Source organism: Annulohypoxylon truncatum (genome assembly GCF_022578515.1).
Source record: "Annulohypoxylon truncatum strain CBS 140777 unplaced genomic scaffold F4807scaffold_9, whole genome shotgun sequence".
NCBI lineage: Eukaryota > Fungi > Ascomycota > Sordariomycetes > Xylariales > Hypoxylaceae > Annulohypoxylon > Annulohypoxylon truncatum.
The window spans coordinates 765,564-793,040 of NW_025953795.1; the positions used below are offsets into that span (position 1 = coordinate 765,564).

At 48.9% G+C, this 27,477-nt stretch overlaps 11 protein-coding genes across 11 annotated transcripts; 7 read left to right on the plus strand and 4 right to left on the minus strand.

The window, feature by feature from the left end:
* Positions 1–36: 36 nt before the first annotated feature.
* On the minus strand, positions 37–1,996 carry F4807DRAFT_418597 (uncharacterized protein). The gene is made up of 4 exons (XM_047997333.1): positions 1,441–1,996; positions 1,272–1,369; positions 862–1,217; positions 37–812 (listed from the first exon to the last, which is right to left on the minus strand). The coding sequence occupies exons 1-4, from the start codon at positions 1,789–1,791 to the stop codon at positions 628–630; spliced, it is 990 nt and encodes a 329-aa protein (XP_047856176.1). The 5' UTR covers positions 1,792–1,996; the 3' UTR covers positions 37–627.
* Positions 1,997–2,199: 203 nt separating this feature from the next.
* On the plus strand, positions 2,200–4,784 carry F4807DRAFT_418602 (uncharacterized protein). Its single transcript, XM_047997334.1, has 3 exons — positions 2,200–2,436; positions 2,493–2,777; positions 2,834–4,784. The coding sequence occupies exons 1-3, from the start codon at positions 2,374–2,376 to the stop codon at positions 4,517–4,519; spliced, it is 2,034 nt and encodes a 677-aa protein (XP_047856177.1). The 5' UTR covers positions 2,200–2,373; the 3' UTR covers positions 4,520–4,784.
* Positions 4,785–6,811, minus strand: F4807DRAFT_418603 (uncharacterized protein). The gene is made up of 2 exons (XM_047997335.1): positions 5,773–6,811; positions 4,785–5,653 (listed from the first exon to the last, which is right to left on the minus strand). Exons 1-2 carry the CDS (start codon positions 6,162–6,164, stop codon positions 4,891–4,893), a joined length of 1,155 nt encoding a protein of 384 aa, XP_047856178.1. The 5' UTR covers positions 6,165–6,811; the 3' UTR covers positions 4,785–4,890.
* On the plus strand, positions 6,812–8,453 carry F4807DRAFT_418609 (23S ribosomal RNA methyltransferase). The gene is made up of 7 exons (XM_047997336.1): positions 6,812–7,153; positions 7,209–7,259; positions 7,305–7,331; positions 7,386–7,682; positions 7,762–7,890; positions 7,952–8,113; positions 8,168–8,453. The coding sequence occupies exons 1-7, from the start codon at positions 6,908–6,910 to the stop codon at positions 8,228–8,230; spliced, it is 975 nt and encodes a 324-aa protein (XP_047856179.1). The 5' UTR covers positions 6,812–6,907; the 3' UTR covers positions 8,231–8,453.
* F4807DRAFT_397849 (uncharacterized protein) lies at positions 8,163–9,549 on the minus strand. The gene is made up of 2 exons (XM_047995969.1): positions 8,796–9,549; positions 8,163–8,733 (listed from the first exon to the last, which is right to left on the minus strand). The coding sequence occupies exons 1-2, from the start codon at positions 9,022–9,024 to the stop codon at positions 8,618–8,620; spliced, it is 345 nt and encodes a 114-aa protein (XP_047856180.1). The 5' UTR covers positions 9,025–9,549; the 3' UTR covers positions 8,163–8,617.
* A 107-nt stretch (positions 9,550–9,656) lies between these two features.
* F4807DRAFT_458556 (MFS general substrate transporter) lies at positions 9,657–12,021 on the plus strand (the record flags this gene model as incomplete). The annotated part of the gene is made up of 4 exons (XM_048001226.1): positions 9,657–9,961; positions 10,014–10,758; positions 10,814–11,146; positions 11,209–12,021. The coding sequence occupies 4 exons, from the start codon at positions 9,657–9,659 to the stop codon at positions 12,019–12,021; spliced, it is 2,196 nt and encodes a 731-aa protein (XP_047856181.1).
* A 298-nt stretch (positions 12,022–12,319) lies between these two features.
* On the minus strand, positions 12,320–14,451 carry F4807DRAFT_397539 (acyl-CoA dehydrogenase NM domain-like protein). The gene is made up of 2 exons (XM_047995968.1): positions 13,122–14,451; positions 12,320–13,023 (listed from the first exon to the last, which is right to left on the minus strand). Exons 1-2 carry the CDS (start codon positions 14,209–14,211, stop codon positions 12,578–12,580), a joined length of 1,536 nt encoding a protein of 511 aa, XP_047856182.1. The 5' UTR covers positions 14,212–14,451; the 3' UTR covers positions 12,320–12,577.
* A 970-nt stretch (positions 14,452–15,421) lies between these two features.
* On the plus strand, positions 15,422–17,069 carry F4807DRAFT_458558 (dehydrogenase; the record flags this gene model as incomplete). Its single annotated transcript, XM_048001227.1, has 3 exons — positions 15,422–16,250; positions 16,333–16,671; positions 16,723–17,069. 3 exons carry the CDS (start codon positions 15,422–15,424, stop codon positions 17,067–17,069), a joined length of 1,515 nt encoding a protein of 504 aa, XP_047856183.1.
* Positions 17,070–18,314: 1,245 nt separating this feature from the next.
* On the plus strand, positions 18,315–20,387 carry F4807DRAFT_450830 (FAD/NAD(P)-binding domain-containing protein; the record flags this gene model as incomplete). The annotated part of the gene is made up of 6 exons (XM_048000166.1): positions 18,315–18,467; positions 18,634–18,813; positions 18,867–18,871; positions 18,966–19,372; positions 19,428–19,720; positions 19,785–20,387. 6 exons carry the CDS (start codon positions 18,315–18,317, stop codon positions 20,385–20,387), a joined length of 1,641 nt encoding a protein of 546 aa, XP_047856184.1.
* Positions 20,388–22,946: 2,559 nt separating this feature from the next.
* On the plus strand, positions 22,947–24,625 carry F4807DRAFT_418629 (1, 4-beta cellobiohydrolase). The gene is made up of 4 exons (XM_047997337.1): positions 22,947–23,251; positions 23,306–23,478; positions 23,536–23,860; positions 23,915–24,625. Exons 1-4 carry the CDS (start codon positions 22,992–22,994, stop codon positions 24,333–24,335), a joined length of 1,179 nt encoding a protein of 392 aa, XP_047856185.1. The 5' UTR covers positions 22,947–22,991; the 3' UTR covers positions 24,336–24,625.
* Positions 24,626–25,125: 500 nt separating this feature from the next.
* On the plus strand, positions 25,126–27,083 carry F4807DRAFT_418634 (voltage-dependent anion channel). Its single transcript, XM_047997338.1, has 2 exons — positions 25,126–26,060; positions 26,275–27,083. Exons 1-2 carry the CDS (start codon positions 25,342–25,344, stop codon positions 26,831–26,833), a joined length of 1,278 nt encoding a protein of 425 aa, XP_047856186.1. The 5' UTR covers positions 25,126–25,341; the 3' UTR covers positions 26,834–27,083.
* Positions 27,084–27,477: the final 394 nt, after the last annotated feature.

A 27,477-nucleotide genomic window follows, 5' to 3' on the forward strand; every position in this document is an offset into this window, starting at 1 on the left:
TGTCCAAGCAAGTAATTATTACATGTAAGATAATATTTAAATTCAACTTTGCAGATTTTACTAACATGTGAAATAGAAACTAAATGTTATTATTACTACAAAGTCACTAAATATGTATTTATATCGGGCAGTACAAAATAGACAAAAAGGGATGTCGCTTTCTTGGTACGATGTATGGCATCTAATCCCGTTAGATGCTACTCGACCCTTACCAGGTACCAATAGATGGGTAGGCACCGACGACTCGAACGATGACTGGGTACGTAGGTATGTACCTAAGTATCAACAAATCATCTCCTGTTTGCTCGGGTTGCGAATAGACCTCTATAAAGCAAAGCCTGTTGGCTTAGACTCTGCAATGTTCGCGAGATAAGACGATATACAACATCACATTTCAAGATGCAGGAGACGTGTCATATATTTTCTTTTCTATTTTGGTCTAATCCCGCTACCCAGAGACCTAGGGTAAGACCACCTAGGCAACCTTTACAATTCCCACCGTTTGCATGCATGGAGGACGACTGCTTTGCGCCGCATGCTAATACCCGACATGGCGATCTCCTTTTTGTCAAGCCACCGAAACTACCTAGGTACGTGCTCCTTCCCCTGCAGAGTATCTGCGATTGTTTACATGAAAGGGGGGAATCTGAACGGGTAGCCGCCATTCTTGACTCTGAAGACAGAAAGTAAGAAACTGTACATGACGCACATGATAACACCCCAGACTATAACAGCGATCTGTTGCAGCTTAGGGTCTCGGGTTCTCGGGGCCTTTACAGCTAGAGATATGGTGGCGAAAGATAGGATACCATCTAGTATCGTTAGCAAGATATATTCCTTTTAGAGATGATTGATGCTTACACATGAAGGCAACGATTTGCGTCTCGAGTCCAAATTGGTTCTGGAATCCACCGGCGAAGTAGCTAATACCACCACGTCCATCTCCGGCCACATACGGTACTTTTCGGATCTGGTTGAACATGTGGCCACTCGTGAACATGAGAATGCCGATCAAGCTCAAGCCCGCCCAGACGTTGCGGTTCTGGATGACGGGTAGAATGAATGACCACGACTTGAAGATAACTCCAGATACGCCCAAAGCGCCGACGATTGTCACCACCCATCCGATGTAGTCAACTGGGCGGCTCACAGGCGGGTGAGGCCGGTCGGGTAAGTGACGAGAAATCCATTCGTGAACCTTCTCAGCAGTTTGGGGCCTAATGACAGTTAGCGCTGCATATACTTTGAAAGATACCGTTAGGATGGCTTACCCGTTGAAGTCATAACGAATAGCCTCGAGAGTGGTGGCGGCATGTGGACCAGTTGTAGGCTGGAAGAGGAGCAGTACTGGAGCAGACTGAAGACCAAGCTGTATTGAATTGATAATTAGCAATGTCGTTGAAAGTAGGTATTCGATGTAAACTCGTGGGGTTATCATACCGCAATGAAGGTATCTCTTCCTTGAGCAAAGTCAAGCGTCCCGAAGACCAAACGAGACTCGCCGTTCTTGTCACCCCGGGTCCAGCTCTTGGCTAGCACATCCCACTCCGGCTGGAAGTCAGTGCAGAGTTGACAACCAAAGCGCGGTTCCAATGCGGTTAATAGGATAGCCGCCGAGTAGTCGCGAGGAACTGAAGTAAGCTTCTTGTAGGTCGAGTCGGTTAGCTTCAAGGGAGACGATGATAGAGCTTGCGCATGCAATTCACCAAATCGATCAACTGATGACGATTTCTTGGCAGCGAAGGACCCAAAGGGAAGGGCGAACGAAATGAGAAGAGGCAACCAGCGCATATTGACGGTAATTTACAGGTTACCTCGTAAAGAAATAGAGTCAAGTATAAACAGGAACGTTGTGCTTGCGCACAATTGACGTGAATGAAAAAAATACGATGGCGCGGTGAAATGCGTCGTCAGTCCGGCTTTGAAGTTCAAAAAGGTGTCCTCAATTGGAGATTGGGGATTGAAGCTTGGGTGGCACCTAGCTCCATCGGCCGCGTGGATAAAGTGATGCAGGGGCTACGCAGGCTGGAGCATTGTCTGATACATGCATATCTTAGGTTATGCAGCCCCACAATTATCGCTTTGAAGAAACAGGACGGATCAACCTTGTACCCCAATGCTAAACCTATTTTGGCACTCTGTTGACTTTTTGAAGCTTGGAAACCCACCCACCAAACATGCTCATTCTTTCCTCCACTACGTAGCACCCATCTCCGCCAGTTCCTCCTTAATCCTGACCTTCCATAAACCTCATCCTTCACCGTACATTTTCCCCAAAATTTCGACCATTCAACTTGAATAAAATACACTATATAGCCTTGCTATTCAATCACAAATTACAGTACCTTTCAAGATCAAGACGCGTCTACCTTAATGGGTAGGCTTGCTAAGGCGACCATGGGCCGCGAGGTGCAAGTAAACATGGACGTCGAAAAGGTACTTTTCCGTCAACGACATTCTAAATTAGCGCTAATTATTATGATTACAAATAGAGAAAGGATTTGCTGCATGATCTCGAGTTGAAGCATCAGATGAACACCAGTGACACCGAAATCCTAATCAAGGATGAGGACGTTCGCCGATTGAGAGTCCGAATTCTCATGTTACGGGACGAAAACACGTCCTTGCGTGACCAAATATCCCAGAACAATGACACAAACACGAAACTTTCCGCCCATTGCGAGGGCCTAAGCGCCCAGATTGAAGCCAAGATGGATGTAATTCGCTTACAGGAACAGCAATTACGGAAGCAGGAGCGAGAATACACGAACTTGAAGGTATGCATATACCAATTAAAATACATCATTAGAAGCCTATTAATAACATGCTTTAGGCCGAGCTCCAAGCCATGAACAACGCAACCCAAGATTCCACCAATCTGCTTGCTGAGAAGCTGTCGCTGAGTCGTGAATTGGCTGTTCTAAAGCCCGAGATTGAACACCTACGATCACAAGTAAATCAGCAACAGGCAACACTCGCAGAGAAGCTAGCCTTGGAACGCCAAGTCAACACTCTTGAGGTCGAGCTTGCAAATGAGAAGAAAGCAACTAAGCGAGCAATGCAGAAACGCGAGAGCAATGACCGGGTTGAGGATGAATTGCGAAAGAACCTACGCGAGGTTGAGAAGAAACTGACTGCGGAGAAGTCGGAACGCGAAAGGCTTGAAGACCAGCTCGAGCAAGAGAAGCGAACTCGTCAATTTGCGATACAAGATCAAGACAGCAATCGAGAAGTAGAAGCTGACCTTCGAAAGAAGCTACATGAAGCCCAGAGACAACTACGGCAAGAACAGGATGACAGGGAAAGATTAGAGGGCGAGCTTCAGTCCGCCAAACTTGCAGCGAAGAAATCGCAGAAGAACAGTTCAAAGGGCGACGCAGATGATGAGCTACGCACACAGATTGCCGAGCTGAAAACAAAGTTGGATGCTCAACAGAAAGAGAATGCAAAGATTCGCCACGAGAGCCAAACCACGATAAATGAAGCTTATGCTCAGAATGATCATTTCGAGAAAAAGATCGAGAAGTTAAAGACGAAACTACGCGAAACCCAGGAGCAGCTTAAGCAGTGCCAAGCAGACCTTCGAAAAGTTCAACAGTCTCGTTCTTCAGTCTCGGACGACACCACAAAAATCGATGGCCGATCCCAAGTCTTTCGTAAGAGGAAAACTCGGGATATGGGCGCAGACGATTTCGCTCAGATCGAGATTCAGACTCCCGCAGCTGATAACGGCAAGGAACGGCGTGCACTTAAGAAGCGAGGCTTGGAGCCTACGCTTCCGGGCGAGAAGTCAACGTTCTCCATTACACCATTCCTAAACCGTACCAAGAGCATCATGGAGGATACTCCCAAGACCGACGCAGGGACACCGGATGACTCAGTCGCCATCGCTGCGCCAGAAACTGATGTTGTCGAACCTACGAAGACTGTGGCAGAGGTAGACGCAGAAGCAGGAGCCCCAACAGAGGAGGTCGACCAAAATGAGCCGACCTCGTCTGCCCCCGTCGAGGATGAGAAGCCTAAAGCGGCTTCTAAGTCCCGAGGTCGACCTAAGAAAGTCCTTGGTGAAGCACCGTCAGCCAAGAGAAATGCACAGCCTATCCTCAAGAAGTCTCTCAAGGCCAAGAACAGTCTGGAGAAGGTGACGGAGGAAGCCAATGACACTAACCAAGAGAATCAGGGTGAAGCTGCAGAAGCTGTGGAGAAGACAACAACTGTTAAGTTCAGCATCGGTCTTCCGCAAGACGAGAGCACGTCATCCAGCAATAGCGCTGATCAACCGAAGGGTGAGCAGCCAAAGAAGAAGAAACGTAAGGTCCTAGGTTCCACCAAGACCCTATTCGACGAAGAAGAGGGCGAGGCACCTCCGGTTAGGAAACCGGCCAAGGTGCAACTGGGTGGAAAGAGAGCACTAGGGAAAGCCGTCCTTAATGCGCAGAAAAGCGCATTTGCCGGTTCGGCATCCTTCTCGCCTCTGAAGAAGGAACGTAGAGGTGTCGGTGCTAGTTTCCTGGCATGAAATACGGGTCCGGGTTTCATCAGAATGGCGGAATTTTTGCACTAGGAATGGAATGGAACGGACGGATTGTGCATGCATTTGTTGGCGTTATTGATTATTTGCTTCACGATTTGGCGTTTGGGAAAGGGCTGTAGGATTAGGTACAGGGTTGCATTATTATGCGTGAATATGAACATGCTTGCCTTGGAAAGGCCTTATCACACTTTTTTTTGGAGGCAGATTTTAGATTGAGAATGGTGATACTGCTTGTGCAATGTTTGATTATATTTCATGGCGTGCTTCCCGATCACAATGGCAAGGGCATGCGTCCGAATCGACGTTTAACATAGTATTCTCGAGACAAGGCTACCTAGGTAGGCTTAGGGTATTTTCTACGTGGCTTTGGGCTTCCTCCCAATCCTCTCAACGCTCTTTTCGATCATTACAAGTCTATCCTCCCTCCAGTTACAAACTATCGCAATGGCAGTCCCCGGACCAGCCACCAACGTGGTGATTCCAATGCCCAGTACCGCCTGAATGAGACTCGATGCGCTAGATCGGCCTTCGATACGCAGGACGTCATAAGTGATAAGCCAGCACCAGAAAAGCGCGGACCCGAACGCTCCCAAGACGTCGATCTGGAAGATATAGTGCAACCCGAGGGCCATGCTGTCTTTCCACAACGCTTTGTTTGGCAGGAATATGTAGCTCAGCGAGAGCTGCGGGTTGTCTGACGTGAGGGACAGGTAAATGGTGCTAAGATGGGATGCACTTGATACGAGACCGGCGAGGAGATATACTAGCTTGAGGTGCTTCACGTCGCCGTTCTTAGAGGTGGGGTTTGCGTTTAAAGATGGAGATATAAGGAAGGCGAGGAGCACGAGGAGCGCGCTGACATATAACGGGGATGGCTGCCAAAAGGCTGTCAGGTATTGCACGGTCTCGATGTCCCATGAGCCATAGTACAGGGCTACGGTGGGGACGAGATAACCAAGCACGGCGGCTGGGAGAATAGCCCGAGCGTAGCCGATGGGGACTTCTCGGTCACGGAAGTTGTACGCGTCTCCTCCGGAGGTGAACACATACGCCGCATAGTACACAGGCGCGATGACGGCCGCGCCCATGATCTGGTAGAGGAGGCCAAAAAGCGCCGCGCTATCCCCCACTGTTGTCAGCAAAGTTCATCACGCAATATCACGATCCTCGAAAACATATATATATCTGTTTATTCTTCTTTTTTTTACATGAATAGGCAAATGTAGGTAAGTACTCACAAACTAACAAGCCTCCCGACGTTCCGGCGGCGGCTCGACTCGACGGCCCACACGCACACGACGGCGAACCAGTTCATCAAGAAGTAGGCCTGCTGGGCCTTCACGCCGGCGTCCCAGCCGGCGGTGCCCGCGACGAAGGCGGCGACGAGGAACTTGGCGAGCTCGTCGACGGCGCCGACGCCCGTGTACCGCGTCACGAGCGGCGCCCCGTTCTCGAGCGTCGCCGACTCGACCACGGGCAGGAAATTGGCCGGCACGTCGTGCAGCGCCGGGTCCACGCGCATCAGGTACGTGGACAGCGCCGCGAGGGCGCCGAAGGCGAGCACGAAGATGGCGTTGAGGGGCCGTCGCCCGGTTAGTGACGGGGGAGGGGCGGCTTTGCGTTTGGCCATGTTTGGCGGGTGTGTGTTGGAATAGGGAGGTAACGGGTTACGAGTTACGGGTTATGGGTTATGGGATATGGGTTATGGGATGTTCTGTTGAAGAATAGTAGCCCGGAGTGAGGATATGTAAATATGGATGGGTTTCATCACTAGACGTTCCTGGACTCTCGGCCTCACGGACTTAGGAACCTAACTAACATCCGGGGTCGGGAAGCACCAATATACATATAAGGAGTGCGAGGACGGCGTTGGAGATTCGATTAGGTACGCTTTCTAGGATCCATTTCCTTGCATTATGCATCCATATGTGTTGGCGGCACAGTTAGTGGCCTTGGCTCCCGCAGTCCCCGAAGTCGGGTCCGTTATATTGTGATATCACATATTAAGATTATCCAAGAATCCTATGTACAGAATTCTCTATATGTATATTTCTTGGAAACTCCAATGAAGAGAGTTTACATGTTAGTTCGAGTACGATGAAGCTTCAAGTGTTGAGCTTCAATTGTTCGTGATACGTCCATATTATGGAGTTGCTTCATGTACGCTAAGAGAATATTCCGGTTATCGGCATTGCTGATGTCATTGTTACTTACGTTATCTATCGGATAATTGAATTCGCATGGATCGTAATGAGACTTCTGAAATTCTGACTAAGCTCAAATTTAATCATTCAAGACTTTTGTGATATTCGTCGTCGCAATCTAGAAATGGGATAGTGCATGGTCGCCATCCCTTAATTCTTCACAGCATTGATGAGGGCATTGGCAAGAATAGCGGCGCCTCGCAATGGGATCCCCTTAACTATCACCGTTCCATCAGCAACGATTTCAGCCTACGGCTTCCTTAGCCCTATTGCACCAGTCTCCTCAGGAAGCGTACGTTGGTCTTCATCTAGTTCATCTAGTTCAAGATGGAAACAGCGGCAAGCAACCGATTTCTACGCGCGGGAGGCCAAGGTCTATGGTCTTAAAAGCCGCGCTGCATTCAAACTACTTGAAGTGAGTTAGCGGTCCATAAAGAGGGACCGGCTACGGCTCACAGCAAACCATCTAGATGGACTCGAAGTATAAATTGTTCAAGAGAGGGCAGACAATAATCGATCTCGTAAGTAGTCTTGCCGCCAGTGGCTTTCGACGCTAAGCAATACAGGGATATGCACCGGGAAGCTGGTCCCAGGTATGAGGACTGCATGTCTCTCCGACCCGCTTGCTTTTTACTCATTCATTCTAGGTAGCCTTTGAGCGTACGAAGCCAAATGGGCGCGTGATCGGAATCGACATTATTCCGGTGCAGCCACCGAAGGGGGTGACGACTATACAAGGCAATTTCTTGTCACCAAATGTCCGCCAGCTCGTGAAAGATTACCTGGTTGAGTTCGCGCAACGACAGAGTCCGTCTGTTCCTGAGGTTGAGCCATCGGAGGAAGGGGAACCAATCATCACCGAGCGACAGAGTTATATCGATACCGAACGTGCTGAATCAGTTGAGTCAGAACACTTAGAGGAGAACGATGGAAGACTTGTAGATGTGCGCATTTCCTCACTCATTTAGGGCACACTCAACGCCTCCTGTGAAGTTATATTCAGAGACGCTGACTATTGAGCAGGTGGTTTTAAGCGACATGTCAGCCCCCTGGGAGCAAACCACCGGATTTTCCAGCAGAACGTTAAGTAACCCGTATTTCAGGATGATGAACGCGAGCGGTATGAGCTTCCGAGACCACGCGGGTAGTATGGTAAGAGTGTAGACACTTTGAGATTCGAAAGTACTGTACATATGCTCACAAGAACCTCCAGGACCTCTGCCTTGCGGCCTTACAATTTGCAAGCGACACTCTGAAATCCGGCGGCCATTTCGTGTGCAAATTCTACCAAGGTGCCGAAGACAAGGATCTCGAGTTAAAACTTAAGAAAATGTTCGCAAAAGTCCATCGTGAGAAACCAGACTCATCGAGAAGTGTATGTCTATCGATATTATAATAGGTTTGTCCTCGATGCTAACCCGAAACCCAGGAATCCCGAGAGTCGTTTTTCGTGGCATTGCGCAGGAAAGGGGAAGTTACTCTTACTCTCTAACACGAGAACTTTTTAACCACCCAGCTTCACTGTACATCATTTGTATTACTTTCTATCTGGAAAGTGGATAGTTAATAGCATCATATGATATAATGTATCATATTGGATTGACATGCACCTTTTAGGTTTCATGGGATATGATGGATATTATGTATGAATATTGCTAGGACTGTTCTTGTACTCTAGTATCGACAACCAACGAACGCAATTCCAAAAAAAATCACCTGGTAATTATCTCCGGCCCATGGCTAGAACCTCCCTATCCTTATGTCTCTAGACAAGGCCTTCCCTTTGAATCCGCTCCCGGCAAACTCCCCCTACTACAATCTTCCAAGATATGAGCATGTAGCATCTTAAGAAATAGGGTCATGTCCTCGCTATTCATTTCTAGCAGCACCAACCCGGAATACTGCTGGTGTCTTGTCCGAAGGTCACGTTACCCGGGGGCACACAAAAAAGATCGGTTCCGTTGAGTCGTCTTGGGTTCACATTGAAGAATGTCCCTATGGTTGATAAATCATCAGTATTCGATTCCACGAGGTTTTCTAGAAATAAGAGAGTATACCATTCCGGCATTCACAGACAGGGAAGTCAACACAGCAATGTGGATCTTCGAACGGGATACACTGGACGTTGGCGTCGAATTTATCGGTGAAATTGGCTAGATTTGTAAAGTTGACGAAGTTCGTAATGTTGGGAAACGGTGGTGCTGGGACTCTGAAAGACCGTCTTGCGAACGCAACGTTGTTGAGAATTTGAATGACGAAAAGACCCAATAAAGCGAATGAAACCATCTTGATTCTACAATTCTCAAGTTATACGAGGTGGCGGATGAGTTGAATACCTAGGTATGTATGTATGTGAATGTGAAACGAGCGTTCTTCTAGCTGTGTATTTGTCTGACTGGCTACCTAGGTATCCAAATAGCGAGTCTTGGGTCGTTCCAGATTTAATATTCCAGCTCCGAGTAGCGGGAAGATGTTTTTTTTCTTCTCCTTGGAATAATTGTTCCGAGTGTAGAGCGAAGTATACCTGTACGTCACACAGATACATCCCGCTACCATCGGTCTTTCCAAACATCGAGGAACCAGGGGTCGCGGCTGTAACCATGGAAGCCGGCATTGCTCTTTCGTTGATATTTGAGGTACATCCTTCCTCAAGAAAAGCAATTCAAACAGCAAGTGCTTCCCGATCACAGGTGTGTTGGGAGTAGGAGCTAAGGTCAAGGGGCAATGTCCTCGCAAACTCTTACTCTTAACTCTCGTCCACTTTCAACTTCGAGAGTCTCTATTGATTTCATACCGTTGTCTTTGGAGATAGCCGACTTCATTTCTCCCATCTGAAACGTTTCTTTCGCTACCGTACTCTTTGGTTTACTTTCCTGCTATCGTTGATCTTTTCTTGGTTATACCCTCGTTCATTTGAAATGCCCATGGAAAAGGACATGTGGGTTTTCGGGCCCGAATCTCAGTCGACGTCCCCCGACGATCTTCATGATGTTTGCCTAGACGATGATGCGAAAGAGACACGATTCCGAGTCCCTTCACCAGCCGGAAGCCGGCCTGAATGCCTGAGGAACGCTTTTAAGGAATGCATATTCGTCGCTCTGATCGCCTTTGCCGCTGCCACTCCTGTCTTCCTTCAACGATCTGTCGTAGTCGTCGCCGGTTCTATATCTGGAGCATTAGCGATGTCACCAGCTCAGATTGCGTGGACTACGGCAAGTTCAGGGTATTACTGCCGTAGACCAAGATTGGGCAGAAACTAACACACAAATTCGCAGCCTGACGACCGGCGCATTTTTGCTTCCTTTTGGCTATATCGCCGATACATGCTCTTTTCTGCCTCGGAAGACCCTTCTCATCATCAGTTTGGTAGCCTTCTCCTTGCTTGTGTCGTCGACATCACTTTCACCGAATGGGATCGTGCTCGATGCCATATCTGGTTTGACCGGCATTGCCTGCGCGGCGAATGTTCCAATAGCCGTCGGCATCTTAAGTCTCGTATATCCTAAACCGTCACGTCGGAAGAATATAGTGTTCTCTTCTTTCCTGATGGGCACACCAGCAGCAACAATCATCGGAGGTCTTGGTTCAGGTGCTTCAGCTCTTCAATTCGGTTGGAAAGCTCCATTTATAGCCTTGGCCATCTTGTATTCGGCCATCTGCGGGCTCGCATGCATATTCGTTCCCAATATCCCGGAACCCGAGACGCTCCGGGAGAGGGACGAAGTACACATTATCGCCGAACCAGAAGCCTTTCCTATGCTTTCAATCGAAACTCCCAAGAGGAAATCCCCTTTCTTGGAATTTGACTGGGTCGGACTGCTTTTATTAGTCAGTGGTCTTCTGCTATTTACTGTTGCTTTGACTATTGGGCCCCAAGGTCCAGAACCATGGAAGACGCCGACAGTCATCCTTCTCTTAATCTTGGGTATCTTGTCTCTTGGATGTTTTCTTCTCTGGGAGAAAGTTACGCGATCGCCAATGATACCCCCCTCTATCTGGGAAAACTTGACGGTAACTTTGGTAAGATCCTGAAATCTAACTGGAAGTAAAGGAATGTTGCTGATGTGTCATTTAGGTGATTGTTTCCACATTAGGCTCTGCCATGTCTTTTTATTCGCAACTATTTTGGGTGTCTTTATTCATGCAGGACCTTGAGGGCCTTAAACCATTCGATGTTGCCGTGAGGTTATTGCCACAAGCTCTCGTGGGTTTGTTGCTCAGCCCGCTTGTCGGCTTGATTATGCACAAAGTTCCTGGCACAGTACTGTTGGGTGTGGCTGCCGGTGCTCTTGTTACTAGCAACGTGCTTCTTGTGTTTTTGCATCAAGGAAGTAATTACTTGATCTGGATATTTCCCTCAGTCATGCTGAGCACTATTGGAATGGATTGGACCATGAACGTTGGTTCGGTGAGCGATTCCACGCATGATCCCTCAAAGACGAATGGCATATCTAATGAGACTATACCTAGCTCTATATTTTATCCTCTCTTCCCCTTAAGCATCATTCTATTGGAGCGTCAGTCCTTCAAACGACATGTCGCCTCGGGGTCCCGCTAGGTATGGGAGTTACTACTGCAATATGGTCGTCGTACGATGAAATGCGATTGGCAGCCAATCCAGAAATCGCATATACCAATACTTTTATAGCGACGGCAGCATTTGCGGGAATTTCACTCTCTCTGGTGCCCTTCATTCATATTGGTAGACAGGGATACTCGAAACAAGAGTTGGTAGACTATAAGGATGAGGAGATTAGGCCAGACTCGCCAGCTCCTTCCCAGCATCATCCTGGCCTTTCTCGAAACGAAAATGGGAATCGTCCGAGTAAGCGATGGTCGCCAGTTGATACATTGGCCACATCGGCTATGGGTGAAAGACAACACACCATAGCCCCCTCGGTATCGTCGCAGTCGTCACATAGAAGCGCGGAAGCCCCGAGCAGCACTGGCACGGCGAGGACAACGATTCGAAGAGGGCACAGTCCATCCGAAAGAGTTGTCTGGGTCGTCTGCGAAGAATGCGGCACGAGCAAGCGCCACAATCAGCCACGTAGAGCCGTGGGTGATCCGGCCCGCTACTTCAACGATCCCGCGTTTAGCGGAGCGACTAAGAGTCGCAATCATCAGACAACTGCTCATACTACTGAGAGCAGCAATAACCAGAATAACCAGCAGCATGCTACTCCTCAGCTTCCCAGGCAATTCGGCGGACGTCGACGTTTACCTCTCGTGAACCGTCAGATCATGACTCATCAGATGCTGACGCAAGGTTTCCAACCTTGATCGCCACTAAAAATCGGAACTATTGATTCGAGATATTAGAAACGGGTTCGCATCTAATCCTGGAAACGGGGTACGGAGTTTGAGATGATAACAGATGGATCCGTCTTTGCTGCTTCGGGTAATGAGTCCACGGCCATCCAACGACAACATTCATAACGGGTTTTTTGGTTTGGATTAAGACCTCTTTAGAGCCTTTTGGAAGGGTAATGATTGGCAAGGCGTGGAAACGATGTGATGATCATTCCCAAGAACCCTCCTTTTGTTAAGTCGGATATATGTGTTATAGATAGCTCAGTGCCTCGTCATATCGCCATAATACATCAAGCATTTTGAGGCCATTGTAAGGTATGAATGTTTGGACTTCTTGATAATCTGGATTGCAAATTCGAGTTTTTACCGTTACTCCGTGGCTTATGCTATGGCGCTTCCCCCACTACATTCCATTATATATACAGGAGCTCTCTACAAATTCTTCAACTTACTTTGTCGAATCTCTCCTAAGTCGATTTCAGACCGCTTTATAGTCTTAACAACTAAATTTCCCAGGGAATTCAACTCATAGTTTGGCATTAGGCATCTGTCGCATGGCCTGGCGCACACCTAGATCGGCAAGAACCTCCTCTGAGCCTCCGAGGATTGCGTCAAACTTATACGTGCGGTGGAACATCTCGACAACGCGGCCCATGCCGGACTGCGTCAACCCGCGGCCACCGAAAATCTGAACAGCCTCGTCGGCGATCTCGTGGGCCGCGCGCGTGATGCTCATCTTCAGGAGGCCGATGGGCCCGCCGAGGTGCTGCGCCTGCTGCTTGTAGGGCATGTTGCACATCTGGTAGGTTATGGTCTCGAGCCAGGACTGGTTGGCCTCGACGAGCGCGATCATCTTGGCGAGCTTCTGCCGGATCACGGGCTGCTCGATGAGCCGCTTGCCGAAGACGAGGCGCTGGTGCGACCACTTGAGGCATTCTTCGACGATCGTCCGGCATTGTCGGATTGTGGCGCCTACGAAGAGTGGCGGGGTTAGCTCATTTTGTAGATAAAAAGGGGAAGGGGTGGAAGAGGGAAATAGGGAAATAGGTATTTGGCAGGGGAAGACTTACAGGCCATGGTCCACCGCTCGTGGTTAAAGTTGCTGAGGATCACGTAGATGCCCTTGTTCTCCTCGCCGAGAAGATTCTCGACCGGGACCTTGACGTTGTCGAAGGTGATGTACGCGGTGCCGGCGGCGGGCGAATACGAAGTCTTGATAGGCTTGGTTTCGACGCCCTCTCCGCGCTCGATGATCAGCACGCTCAGGCCCTTATCCGTCTTCACGCCGGTGATGAAGTAATCGCAGAACACGCCGTTGGTGATCCATTTTTTGGTGCCGTTGACGATGTAGTGCTTGCCGTCGGGCGTCTTAGTAGCCGTCGTCCGCAGGCCCGCGACGTCGGAGCCGGCGAAGGCCTCGGTGATGGCCAGACACATGTATTTCTTGCCGCTGAACACCTCGTCCATGATGGCCTTCTTGCGCTTCTGGTCCTTCATGTAGTTCATCACGCACGGCAGGCCGATGACCATGCCCGCCAGCTGCCCGTCCTGGAAGCCGCGCGCGTTGGCGCGCACGCCCTCCTGCGCCATGATCAGGTCGTGGAAGTAGTCGAACTCGTCGCCGCGCACGGCGCCGCCCAGCAGCTCGACGCCGTGCAGGTGCTTGCCGGGGCCGAGCCGCATGTGCAGCATGCCGACGGCGGACATGCGGTCGACGAGCTCCTGGCTGATCTTCTTGCCGTCGAGCTCGCGCTGCTGCGCCTCCGGCGTGATGTACGTGTCGGTGAAGACGCGCATCGCCTTCTGCAGGCGCCGGTGGCTGTCGTTGTAGTACGGGCTCTTGTAGGCGGGCGTGAGCCACAGCGGCTCCGCGTACGGCACCAGGCTCAGGTCGCCCGGCTTCGGCGTCACGACCTGCGGCGCCTCGCCCTCGAGCGTGCCGACGCAGAGGTCCTCGTACTTGCTCAATACTTCGTGCCGGTGCAGGTTGTAGAAGGCGACGGTGGCGTCCTGGCCGCCGACCTGCCGCAGCACGGACTCGCCGCCCGGGTGCGCGTCCACGAAGTCCGTCACGTCGTATACCTTGCTGTCGATGATGAACCACAGCGAGTCTTCGGTGTTGTGCTTGCCGACCTCGGCGCGGGTGTACGTCTGCGACATCGTGGCTGTTGGTGCTGGTCGGTGCTTGTCGGGGTTACGAGCGAGGGTCGTGGAAGGGTGGATGCGATTTATTCGAGACGAGCAATACGGTCGACGCTATTCGTACAAAGTGAGACGTTCTATCGAGGTTCTAGTGACAACACACGAAGCCCAGCCTGCTTTCTAATATCGAAAACAAAGAAGGGATGCATCGTGAAAGTAAGCCCCCGGATTCCATTGCCCTTTTTGACGTCAGCTGCCTAGGACGCGGTGGATCTATGTAAGGACGATGCCTCGGCTTGCGGTGGTAATCGAAGTTTACTCGCTTTTGATTGGCTAATTCGGCTGTTGCTTTGCCTGTTACAGAAGCGCAGAAACACTAACTTTAGGGAGTCTGGGGTACCCGTATCTGTTTAGTAATACGTGGGCTCTTACTGATCGAGACTTCACATGCCATTGCAAACGCGTTATGATGAGGACATCATTGATAGGTAGCTATAGACCTTAAAGCCAAAACAATATGTACTATGTATGGTTTTGCTGTCTCAAGTCAAGAGATAAATCAAGCCTCATAATATCATTTGTTTATGCTAATTTGCCTACAAACCTAGGGCTATACTAAATTCGATAAATATAGCCAAGGCCGTTGGACTTTAAAGAGTGAAGTCGCGTTTTAGAAGCCAATCTCCGCTATCTTTGCTCGCTGTTCGCTTACCTATTCTCCGGTCGACATTGCTTGCTTTTTTCTTGACTTTTTCCTTTACATTCGTTTTCTTTACTCTTCTCCTCATTCTGAACCTACCTAACTATCTCTTTCACCACCTCCTTACCTGGCTCGTGGGTGTGAAACCCGAAATCATATCTCGCCCGATACGTATTGTCCGAGAACCACTTTAAAGCAGACCACAAAGGCGGGGTTAAAATGACTGGCAGCTGTTAAATCCGTACCAAGAGCGGAATTGCAACATTCGTAGAGGCGACCGAGGGGAGAGTAACTTTCTTTGGATGAACGAATACCCCTGACATCCAAAATACGCAAATCATGGGTGTCGATGATGCGGACTTTAGAGTTGCGAGAGCTACGCTCGCGATGCGAATATGCCCATATGATGTATATACCGCCAGGCAGAGGGAAATATAAATAGCTTCCTAGAGCGGTTGCAACTTATTCAAAGAAAGGTAGGAATTAAACAACATATTTAAGATACTGAAATATATTATATATGCGAATATGGCAACCCCTAACTTTCCAGAGCTGTCCGCGTATCGGTACTCTTGCAACGATGCAAGCAAGCGCTGGGCAGTCGAGAACCCAGCTACGGGCAAGATACTCACCACAATCCAGTCCGGAGATTCGGACACGGTTGACGCAGCCGTACGCGCCTCGCAGATAGCCTTCACAGAGCGCTGGCGACCCCTGACCAACGCCGAGCGGGCATCATACCTTCGGCGCTGCGCAGACGAGCTCGAGAAGCACGTCGATGAGATTGCCATGCTGCTATGCCTCGAAAACGGGAAGCCTTTCCAAGACGCCAGGATGTTCGACTGCGGTTTCCTGGTGAACATCTTTCGGTTCTTCGGGGGCTTGGCGGATAAGCTGCCGTCGCAGTTCTACGACAGGGGAAGTCTGTATACGACCGTGATTCACGAGCCGTTCGGTGTGTGTGTCGGCATTCTACCCTTCAATTGGCCGCCCATTCACACCGGTGGCAAGCTGGCTCCCGCGCTTGCGGCGGGCAACACATTTATCCTAAAGCCCGGAGAGCAGGCTCCGCTGACGGTGATACGGATCGTGGAGATCCTGGAGGGCGTTCTGCCAAAGGACGTGGTCCAGGTCGTGCCGGGCCTTGGTCCAGAAGTGCCGCAGGCGTTAGTCACGCATCCGCTCGTGAAGAAAGTTAGCTTCACAGGGTCAACGGCAGCCGGGGCGGCTGTGGCAAGAACTGCGAGTGATTCTATCACACCGGCTGTGCTTGAACTCGGTGGAAAGAACGCGTTAGTTGTTTTTAACGATGCGAATTTTGATGCCGCAGTGCGCGCAGCTCTTGAAGGTGCCTTCTGTACGTGATACCAAGATCAGTCTCTTCCTTTTTGGAGTTGTCACTCCTATACGTAGAAAAGTTACTAATTTCATATTCATAGTCAACAAGGGCGAAGCTTGCACTGCTACCTCACGCATTCTTGTCCAACGCGAAATCTATGAGAACTTCGTCGCGAAGCTGGCTGCGGGCGTGAAGCAGATCAAGATGGGGAATGGACTCGATTCTAAGACTCACGTTGGACCCCAGGTATCCAAAGCGGCACAGAAACGCCTCCTAGAGTACATCTCTCTCGGCCAGAAGGAAGGCGCTAGAATTGCTGCGCAGGCTCAGCTACCATCCGATCCAGAATGCAAAGATGGTTTCTTCGTTCCTGCTACTCTCTTTGCCGATGTAAGCGAGGATATGCGTATTGCAAACGAAGAGATGTTCGGTTCCATCGGTAGGTCTCCTTTGAACTTCTAAAACCGTCTGCATATTGATTAGCTCCTAGCGACTGTTACGCCATTCGGTGACTTTGAGGATGCGGTTCGCATCGCCAATTCGGTAGACTACGGTCTGACCGCCGTGGTGTTTACCAATGACCAATTGAAGGCGAATCGATTTGCCCGGCATGTCGAGGCTGGAATGGTCTGGATAAACAACTACAACCGAAACGTAGTAGGAACGCCATTTGGTGGAGTGAAGCACTCAGGTTACGGTCGAGAACACTGCATAGAGACTCTATTCGAGTGGACACAACCCAAGGCTGTGCACGCGCCCTCTGGTCTACACGAGAATAGGGATTGGCGTAGTGTGGTTGACATTTTTGGTGTTGAAGGGAGCGAAGTCGTGCAATAAAACTTCAAGGGTGGTTGCAGTTGAGACATATCTTTCGCTTATTGGTGAGCACATTTAGGATTCGACGAAGGATTAGAACATGGAAATATATTAAATCCGATTTCGCTGTTATAGGTCATGTCAGACAAGAACTTTAACCAACTTACTAACTGCTTAACGCAAACTCTGAGGGATATACCTAAGATTCAATCATTCATGGGAATTCGGGTGATACAAATACTGTTCTCCACAATTTAATAAAGGCTTGGACCCTGAAATCGCAACAAGCTTTCCTCTTCAATTGCTCCGTCTATAAATCGCACCTTCACCTTACCGGCTTTATGATAGTCGCTGGGACTCGAGCTCAAACTCTGCTTCAAGCACTACCACGGTATGTTCTTCTTTACATCTTTTATCAATACCATATCATATCACTGCCCTATCTCAAAGCTGCACTGTTTCCCCACTCTATTGTTTTACAGTTCCCATCTTCCGAAAATCCCGACCCAATTGATGAGTGGCTATGTGGCTAGAGCCTGAATTGGCTCTGAGACGAAGCTATCTATCCAATTAGATTCGACTGTCCGTCGGCGTGGTACTCTTAGCATTTTGCTACAGATAGCGTCTACCAATAAACGCAATGTGGGCTGGCTTTATTACCTGATGAACACGCTTTGTCGATAACCTTACAGTTGTCAACGCATGCGGCGCTTGCGTAGCCAGCCCCATCAACCCCTGAGGATCTGCCTCTGCCTGAGGCTATTACGACTATCTACCACATTTACCAACTCAAAATAAGTGGCATAGTTGCATAGCTTATCCTATCGTGCCAAGCGGGTCTAGGTCTAGCTTTATGCTACTTATCTTACCTTATGCAAAGAAAGATATCCCAAAAGATTGGGCAAGTGCCGAGTCATGTGAAGGGCGCCTCCTGTCTACCACACTTTACACTCGGTGGCAACCTCTACACTACTCAACTCAAGTGCCCCATCTGACTAGTCGGTCTATCCCGCTTTCCTTACTATCATTTGTCAGTCACACTTGACCACCCAATGCTTAATTACACGTACTGGGTTTTGTATAACTGTATCCGCCCTCACCCCTTCAGCACCCACTCTTAACATTCAGGTTTCTGTCGGCTCCCCACTAATCACACAACAAACTTTTCTATACTATAAACATATCTTTACTCTTATTACTCTTACCCTCCCATAGTACTATCATATCAAATCCTAGCCAAATAAACATATCTCGGCCCAAGCAAGTATGGATGCTTACTCTGTCTCGTTCACTAGTGTCTCGCAACGAAATTTCTCTCGTATTTGGAGAGACCTCAAGTCCTGCCGCCAGTATAGTATCATGGAAATGGCGGTCGACGACGTATCGGAAAACCCGAGCTTGGGGCAAAGGATAGGAGAGGTATAATCTTACCTTGACGAAGCTCTCGGGTTTATCATGTGAGCGAGGCACCCATCGGTGATCAATCGTGTAGTAAATCGGCTAGATGCGGCCCAGTCTCCTCATTGTGCTACTACTCAGCTGAGTGAACCCCGGTACAATGGCACTAGGCTCACACATTTCATAGCGCCGAGCGCGAACTTCCGGTCGAAAGCCTCATGTCGGGGTCGTAGGTGCTGGAATGTCCGGTCTACGTTGCGTGGATATTCTCCTTCAGCATGGGTTTGAAGTCACTTTGATCGAGGGAAGGAATCGACTGGGCGGAAGAGTACATCAGTCAAAGTTGCCGTCCGGACATAAGGTCGAGGTCAGTACCAGACGTCTCTTAAAACATTAGCTCTGTAAACCTTTCTGTGGAAGAACATGTACTAACATGTGGATGGGAACAGTACGAGTTTCTGAAATTTAACTTATCAGGATGTCTAGAAGAGGCAATAACTAACTCTTGATTGCTTACAGTGCTGGGCCAAATTGGATTCATGGCACCAACGACAACCCTATCCTGGATCTTGCCAAGGAGACAAAAACTGTAACCGGACAGTGGGAGGAGAGAAGTGCCGTCTTCGATGAAGCAGGCAAGCAAATCTCTGCCTCAGAGGCAATTACTCACTCGACTATCATGTGGGACGTCGTAGGAGCCGCCTTTGCGTACAGCAATAAGTACTCCGCCACGATAAGTCCGGATGAAAGTCTCTGGGACTTCTTCCAAAAGGAAGTTCCTAAAAGGATACCAGATACCGAAGAAAATTTCGAGAGGAAGAGGAATTTTGTCTACCAGCTTGCCGACCAGTGGGGTGCGTTTGTTGGTAGTCACATCTTCACACAAAGCTTGAAGTTTTTTTGGCTGGAAGAATGTATAGATGGCGGTAAGCTCGGATTATTCCAGCTACGCTTTGATCTAGAAATGTTGACATCTCTCAGAGAACCTGTTCGTTGCAGACACTTATGAGAAGATCCTTCAGCTTGTCGCGAAGCCAGCCATTGAAGGCGCGAAAATCAAATACGGTACTATTGTCAACAGGATACAGAGCACCAATGATGAAGGTGGTGCACTGAAAGTCTACACGGAGGGAGGAGAGAGCCTGGAGTTCGACGAGGTTGTCCTCACCGCACCTCTTGGCTGGCTGAAACGACATACTGATGCTTTCGAGCCGGCGTTGCCGTTGAGACTCACCAAGGCTATTAAGAGTATTGGTTATGGATGCCTTGAGAAGGTAATATCCCAATAAATGAAAAGATATGAAGTATTCGATTTGAACATCTCTAATTATTGTGCAGGCTTATATTAGTTTCCCGAAAGCATTCTGGACCCTTGATCGCTCTGAGGATAATAGAGTTGAGGGGTTCTGCCAAATGCTCGCACCAGACTATGCAGCCGACAGGAATCCGAAGAAATGGAACCAGGAATTTGTCGAGCTAGCATCCTTGAAATCCTCCGCTCATCCAACGTTGCTTTACTACTTCTACGGCGATCAGTCAAAATTCATCACCGGCGAGCTAGCAAAGTTACCTTCGAAGGAGAAGCAAGATGAATTTCTATACGACTGGTTCAAGCCGTATTACTCACGTCTTCCTAACTACGACGAGAACTCTCCCGATTGCCAACCTAACGGCTGCTACGCAACTGAGTGGCTCAATGACGAACTCGCTGGCAATGGCAGTTATAGCAATTTCCAGGTGGGTCTTGAAGAGGGCGACACGGATATCGAAACCATGAGAGAGGGGCTACCTAACAGGGGTCTCTGGCTGGCTGGCGAGCATACGGCGCCTTTCGTCGCCTTAGGAACGGCTACAGGTGCATACTGGAGTGGCGAGTCTGTAGGAAAGAGGATCGCACAGGCGTATTCTAGAGGAGAAAGTGGCGTCATGGTCTTGGGTTGAACAGAGGATGGATTTTCCAATGTCTGAGGTAACAAGGCGGTTTGCGCAAGGTCTACGGACTTAACTCCTTTTTGGATTACATTGATGGGCAATAAATCTAGATACGTCTAGAAGTAGAGACATGTCGGTATGAATGCCACACTGATCAAACGGAGCCCATGCGCTATCTTATTCGCTGATAAGTCTTGAAGTAGCTACGGGCAGTTGAGTAACTGTTTAATTTCAGTCCTTGATGTTGTATCTAACCACCAAGTTTGGGATAGAAATAGAAAGCTCCACACTCAGTATTATATCATGTGGCAAGTCTCTGTGTCTCCCGACTTCGTCAATGAAGATGTACTCCGATAAGAAGCGCTGCTATTTCCATACGGAGACGTCGACGACCTTACTAAATGAAAGCTACCTGCCTTGTAATGATTTCCACGTACGTGTTTCCCCCTATCCGCGTAACTTGGATTGTTTGATCCTTGTTGTCAAAAACTTGAGGTATTTAGTGTCTAATAGGTATTGTAATTCAGTTTATAAATAGACATTGAGTAACGGTATTTATCCCAACAAGAATAACATTACTAATTCACCTTCTTGTTTAGAATAGCTTGATGAAGAAGTCATTAAATCAATCTCTTCGTGGTTTCAGCTCACGCTTTAGGCCGGGTCTTCCTCTACTTCCTGCTTACGTAGGTGGCCAATATCCTTATACCCCTTTATATTACATCGCCTGTTTACACATTCCCCTTGGCCCATCCTATAGACCCTTAATATTGCAATGCAGCTAGTAATTCCCGTTCGCCTCTTAAGACTAGGCCAGGCCCTTCCATTTTCTATTTCGGGACACAGAAACGCGGAAGAGAACCTGCTGTGATGAGACCGGTATATAACTTCCTTATACTCTACATGGAAATAACAAGTATTGCGAAGCCCAACTAGAATGAGGTCGCGACTTAATCTCTGGGCTATCTAATCAACTCGCATGAAAAGTCATTTGGCCCGGAGAATTCTAGATTTCGTGGAGGGGCAACAGTAGAATGGCCACAACGTTACGAGAAGTCGGGGTAGGTAATAAGAAAATAAGCGCTATTGTCGATCCCATTGCTCAATGTGAGAGGCTCTAAATTGCATATGCGCCTACTGGCGTCTAATAACCGCTACGATCCGAGATTGTCGGCTTTGTGCTGAGGCGCGTAATCTCTAACCGGCCCATATACTTGAAGATCTCTGACGCGGGCATAGGATTACCGAGACAATAAATGAGCTCAACCCATTTCGAATCCTATCATCTTCCGGAGGAAGATTGCGGAGGCTCAAAATGACAAATTAGCCATCCGACTGGGAGTCATGCCTAGGAACATGGTCTCTAGCTAGACGGGAGAGCCTTGTCTATTCTTAACCATGAGGCTTCTCTGATAACAAAGCCTCATACGCGGTGTAATGTGTCATGAGGGTCGACGCCAAGCTAACTCCCATCGGGCACAACTTATTCAAGTGGCAAGCCCAGAAAATCGATTATGGCATTATGCTCGATGAGAGACTTGACTTCTGAATATGGGAACCTCGTCGGAGTCGTGTTCCGGACCAACTTACGGGTCATAAAGGTCCTTTCATGCGGCGAAGTACCTAATATCGCCAACTCGGCCAAGACTCTCGTTTGTTGGATGCCGACGTGACGTCTGTTGGAGCAGAGTAGGGCTGTTTAGCCGAAGCCTGTGATTCGCTGGGCAGAGAACCGTAGCCTCCTTTGCGGCTAAATGGGGACCCTATTCTGTTTCGCAGGGCGGACCTATTATAACACGCGTTTCACCTAAGAAGGAAGTTTAGCCAAACAGAGAGGTTTCTCTCTCTATTGCTAACAGAACGGTACCTTAGTTGTCTTGGCTCAACTCCCTCCAGGCATCGTCCGTTACATATTGTATTCCATAAGCAAGCAATCTATCATGCTGTAGATCACTCCAGATGGAGAAGACTTGGCACTCGCTGTTTATACATGTTACCGTAAACGAAGTTACTATAAACCGTTAAGCTACCTTGACTCATCTTCGTGCCAAGAATAACACGGCTCAACATGCTATGCCCCCACGATTCTCAGGGTCACCTTGTAGTGTGAGTGAGCAACTTGGAAAGAGTTGAATAGGCTAACCAGGTCTAACTAGGACCGCAAAAATAAGAGATGTGGTATAGGTTGAGGGTTTCCAGGTCTTGCTTTCTCCACACAACCTCAGTAGGACCGAGCGGATGGTTATACGCATGGTAAATTAAGATTACCGCAAGGAAAAGAGCCAGAGAGGTAACTAGTCCGGCCATGTGGTAATCATCGTGGCCAACTAGACCTCGCAATATTTTCCCCGCAACGAAGGAACCCCTACCGGCATGTCTTTATTCGGAGTGGACGTACCGAGATCTTTCGCGTTTGACGGGCCTAGTTCCTGATTGCTACTCTATGCACTCTGGCCAGAGGTGCACATGGGGCCGCAAGTATTGGTATTGGCCACTTCCGCCACAATGAGCAGTATAAGAAGCCTGAGACCTCCTGTCCAAGGACTCACTTGATCTCTTGCTCACCGTACTCGCTCATTACTATCTAAGGGTTGTATCCGGGTCGAATCGAATATGAAGGTCTCTACTACCAGCGTAACGGCGTTGGCCGCCGGTGCTGTTGCCGCACCCTCTAACAATGTGCCCCGCAAGTCTGCTGCTGCTTGCGCGGAGGCTGTCACGCTCGACGCCAGTACCAACGTGTTCGAGCAGTACACTTTACACGCCAACACCTTCTACCGTAGCGAGGTTGAAAAGGCCGTCGAGGCCATTACGGACTCTGCCTTGAAGGCTTCGGCTGCCAAGGTTGCTGATGTCGGTAGCTTCCTGTGGCTGTAAGTCTAAGGAATCAACGCGGATTATGTAATGATGATTAACAAGAAGTCTAGCGACTCTATTGCCAACATCGCAAAGTTCGACGAGGCTGTCGCCGACGTTCCCTGCGAGAACATCCTTGGTCTCGTCATCTACGACTTGCCCGGTCGTGACTGTGCCGCCAAAGCCTCCAACGGAGAACTTAAGTACGACGAGTTGGACCGATACAAGACTGAGTACATCGACCGTATGTTGATGTCGACATCTATCTTCAAGTGAAAAACGAGGACTAATATCAGTACAGCTATTGTCGAAAAGATCAAGGCCAACCCCAACACGGCTTTCGCCCTTTTGATCGAGCCTGACTCCTTACCTAACCTTGTCACAAACGCAGACAAGACTGCCTGCGCAGATAGCAAAACTGGCTACGAGGAGGGTGTCGCGTACGCCCTCAAGAGCCTCAATCTTCCCAACGTCGTCATGTACATCGACGCTGGTCACGGCGGTTGGCTTGGTTGGGATGCCAACCTCGACCCCGGTGCAGAGGAGCTTGCCAAGGTCTACAAGAACGCCGGCAGCCCCGAGCAGGTTCGTGGTTACGCCACCAACATTGCTGGCTGGAATTCCTGGTGTGTACCTCTCATATCCACTTCTTGGAAGCAAATAGACTAATATAACGATAGGGACGAGGAGCCCGGTGAGTTCTCCGATGCTTCGGACGCCAAGTACAACTCGTGCCAGAACGAGAAGACGTACGTCACCAAGTTCTCGGCCGCCCTAAAGACAGCTGGTTTCCCCGAGCACGCCATCGTCGACACTGGCCGAAACGCCGTCACCGGTCTCCGTGAGGAATGGGGTGACTGGTGCAACGTTGACGGCGCCGGTTTCGGTGTCCGCCCCACTGCCGACACTGGTCTCGAGTTAGCTGATGCCTTCGTCTGGGGTAAGCCCGGTGGTGAGTCGGACGGCACTAGCGACGAGAGTGCTACCCGTTACGACTCCTACTGTGGCAAGCCTGATGCCTACAAGCCTTCCCCCGAGGCTGGTGAGTGGAACCAGGCCTACTTCGAGATGCTTCTCAAGAACGCCAATCCCGCGTTCTAAGGAGCTGATAAAAATAACCCTGGCATTCGCGTCGAACGTGGGGGTTCAGCTGGCGAAATAAGTAAACGTGGATCGAGGCTCTGTCCAGGCCTGGTGACACGGACCCAATGAAAATAAGAAAAGCACTAGCTGTTCGGACCGCAGACGCTCTTTTTTCCCGCTCGATTAGAATCCTGTACTGAATATTCAACTGTATATAGCTTTTGTGCAGTACATATACAACTTTTCTCTTTACCAGTAATTTGATTCGTGACGGAGTCTTAATCGTGAAACAACAAAAACTAATTTTGAAGTGGCTAGAAATGATACAGAAAGTTCTGGTTCGAGTTAAGTGGGATGTTTTAGTGAGGCGTAACGGTAAAATCCGTGTAGAATCCGCTCCCAGGATGGCGGTATTCGTACTGCGTGCCTAGAACACGGGATGGGGGCGCTAATGTTAGATTGCCGCCTGCTAGCTTCCGCGATTTGTCTGTGAATGATTAATGCATCACTGTTGATAACTCTGATTTCTTTTACTCTGCGGAATAAATAGGAGATTATTGTAATTGGGAGTTGTAAGAAGGAGGCTATGCGAACCATAGACCGCCTTCCTGAACGTTCGATACAGTTGATACCACGTAGGTAGGCCCGATCAAGTTTTGCTAGTTTTATGGGTGAATCAGGAGAGGTAGAAGCTTAAATTAAGTACGCGACTCAACTAACGTGAAATCGAACGATGACTAAGCTTGAGCTTGTACAACCTTTCGACGTAGCAGCGTAGATCCCTGAAGATATTTGGTAATTTTTGGAATTTTTGGAACCCAAACACCCAACGCAGCTGCCAACTCCATCGACTCCAAATCCTTAATAAAGTACCTGCAGCAACTTTAAACCCCGTAATGCGTAACCATATTATCTCTCAACTCCAATTCAGTCCATCGTTTCGCAAGATCATCATTCTCTTCACACTTACCTAGATCATCTCAGCTCGCTTAAGAGGAATTTTCTCCAATTTCTTCAAGCGAAAATGGTTTTCGAATTAGGTGGGGAACAGGGGGAACAAGACATCTCTTCGGGCAGCAGTTACGAAGAGTCCCAAGACAATGACGACGCCCGAAAAGGTCGTTGTGGCTTCGTGAGTGATTTCTTGGCAAGGCTTAAACATTTCACCTGGGCCAACTACACTTTTCCTATGTCTACCGGAGGTCTTGCTTTGTTACTTGCAGAACAGACACAGGGCTTGATATTCCCCGGCCTTCAAACAATCGGAAAAGTTGTTTATATCTTCGACCTTGCCGTCTTCACCCTCGTTACCGCTGCGATAACCTACCGCTTTATCAAATTCCCTGGCACTTTGAAGCATTCTATCACCCACCCCACCGAGGCGCTCTTCCTAGGCACTTCAACCCTCAGCTTGGCATCCATCATCGCTGGCATTGCCCGATATGGAATCCCCTCATGCGGTCCGTGGCTTATAACCGCCTATCGCGTCTTGTTTTGGATATACTTCGTCATCACCTTTGCGCTTGCTGTTGGCCAATATTCACTACTATTTACTTCCCCGCTTCTGAGAATCCAAGACATGACGCCCGCCTGGGATCTTCCCATATTTCCCTTCATGCTGTCGGGTACTGTCGCATCAGCCGGTGCTGCATTTCAACCGCCGAATGAAGCTGTCCCTATGATACTCGGAGGTCTAACCGCTCAAGGTCTCGGGATGTGTGTATCGATTATGATGTATGGTATGTGTCGTCCCGCGTCGAGGTTTTATATCTTCGTTTCCACGTTACCCTTTAGTCTCTCCTCCTCCTAAGTCTCACATAATACTAATGGTTTTGTAGTATGTATCGACCTTTCCTTCTATGTATATCCGAAAACCCTACCTTTCCTCTATATGTGCAGAAATGCGTTTCAGGAGATCCTGTACTTCTAGTTGGACTGCTAACGTAAAATAGGCGAGTTACGTTCGACGGATGATACAATGGGGATTTCCGTCCCCTAATTCACGGCCCGGCATGTTCATAGCGGTCGGGCCGCCTTCATTTACAAGTCTTGCTATTATTGGGCTTGCAAATGACTTTCCCGAGCACTACAACTTCTTCGGTGCTGACTCAATCACCATACAGATTCTCCGTGTTCTCGCAACTTTCACGAGTATCTTCATTTGGTCATTGAGCCTATGGTTCTTCTGCATCTCGGTTGTGGCTAACCTAGCTATCAGAAAGCAGTTATCATTCCACCTTAACTGGTACGCTTATGTATTCCCAAATGTTGGGTTTACAATCACAATCATCTCTCTCGCAAAGAGTTTCCGAAGCCGAGCGGCCATGGCAGTTGGCAGTGCGATGACGCTCATGCTAGTTGCGATGTGGATATTCGTATTTATCCACCACGTAAAGGCCGTTATCAATTGCGAGGTCATGTATGAGGGAAAAGACGAAGACGTCTATGTGAATGAAAAGAGACACTCCCACGTCAAGCCCAACAAGAGTGTGAGCGACATAGAAAAGGAGGCGTGATGAAACTTGCGCTTAGGTACCTACCTTGCGGAACGCCATCAAGCCATGTATACTGACTGGACTAGACCATGTGGATTTGTGCTGGCTTCATATATCCTAACGACGAGGACGAACTAATGAGATTATGATTACTTAGATTATAATATATCCAATATGGGGGACGGCAGTTTAAGAGATACCTAGCGTTCACGGAACCGGTATTAGGTAGCAACACATATGTAATCAATAATAGACATTTGTTTTACCACTATCCTGATTTTACCTCTTTAATTCTAAGCATTTCCGCTAAATAGCCTACTGCAGCATAGATAAGTCTTATGGCCCACTCCATTCCAACCAGTACAGAAGCCGCACATATCAGGGCTGACATCAGCGCTATCGACCTCGACCTCTGCGAACAGTCTTACTAACGCTCTTTTCGACTCGCTATACGCCAGCGGATGGATTAGTGAGTGCAGACCATATCTCCGATCTCACGATGCCCGGAATAGACACGGAATTCATGCCCGCACGAGTAAGCCAGTTCTCGTACTCCTCCTCACACCCTTTCGGGTCTCAGCCACATGGGTATCAGCATCGAATCGGCGTGCAGGCCTCTCGCTACGTCGAGCCCACGCGCACTTGCGTGGTTTTCACAAGGTGAG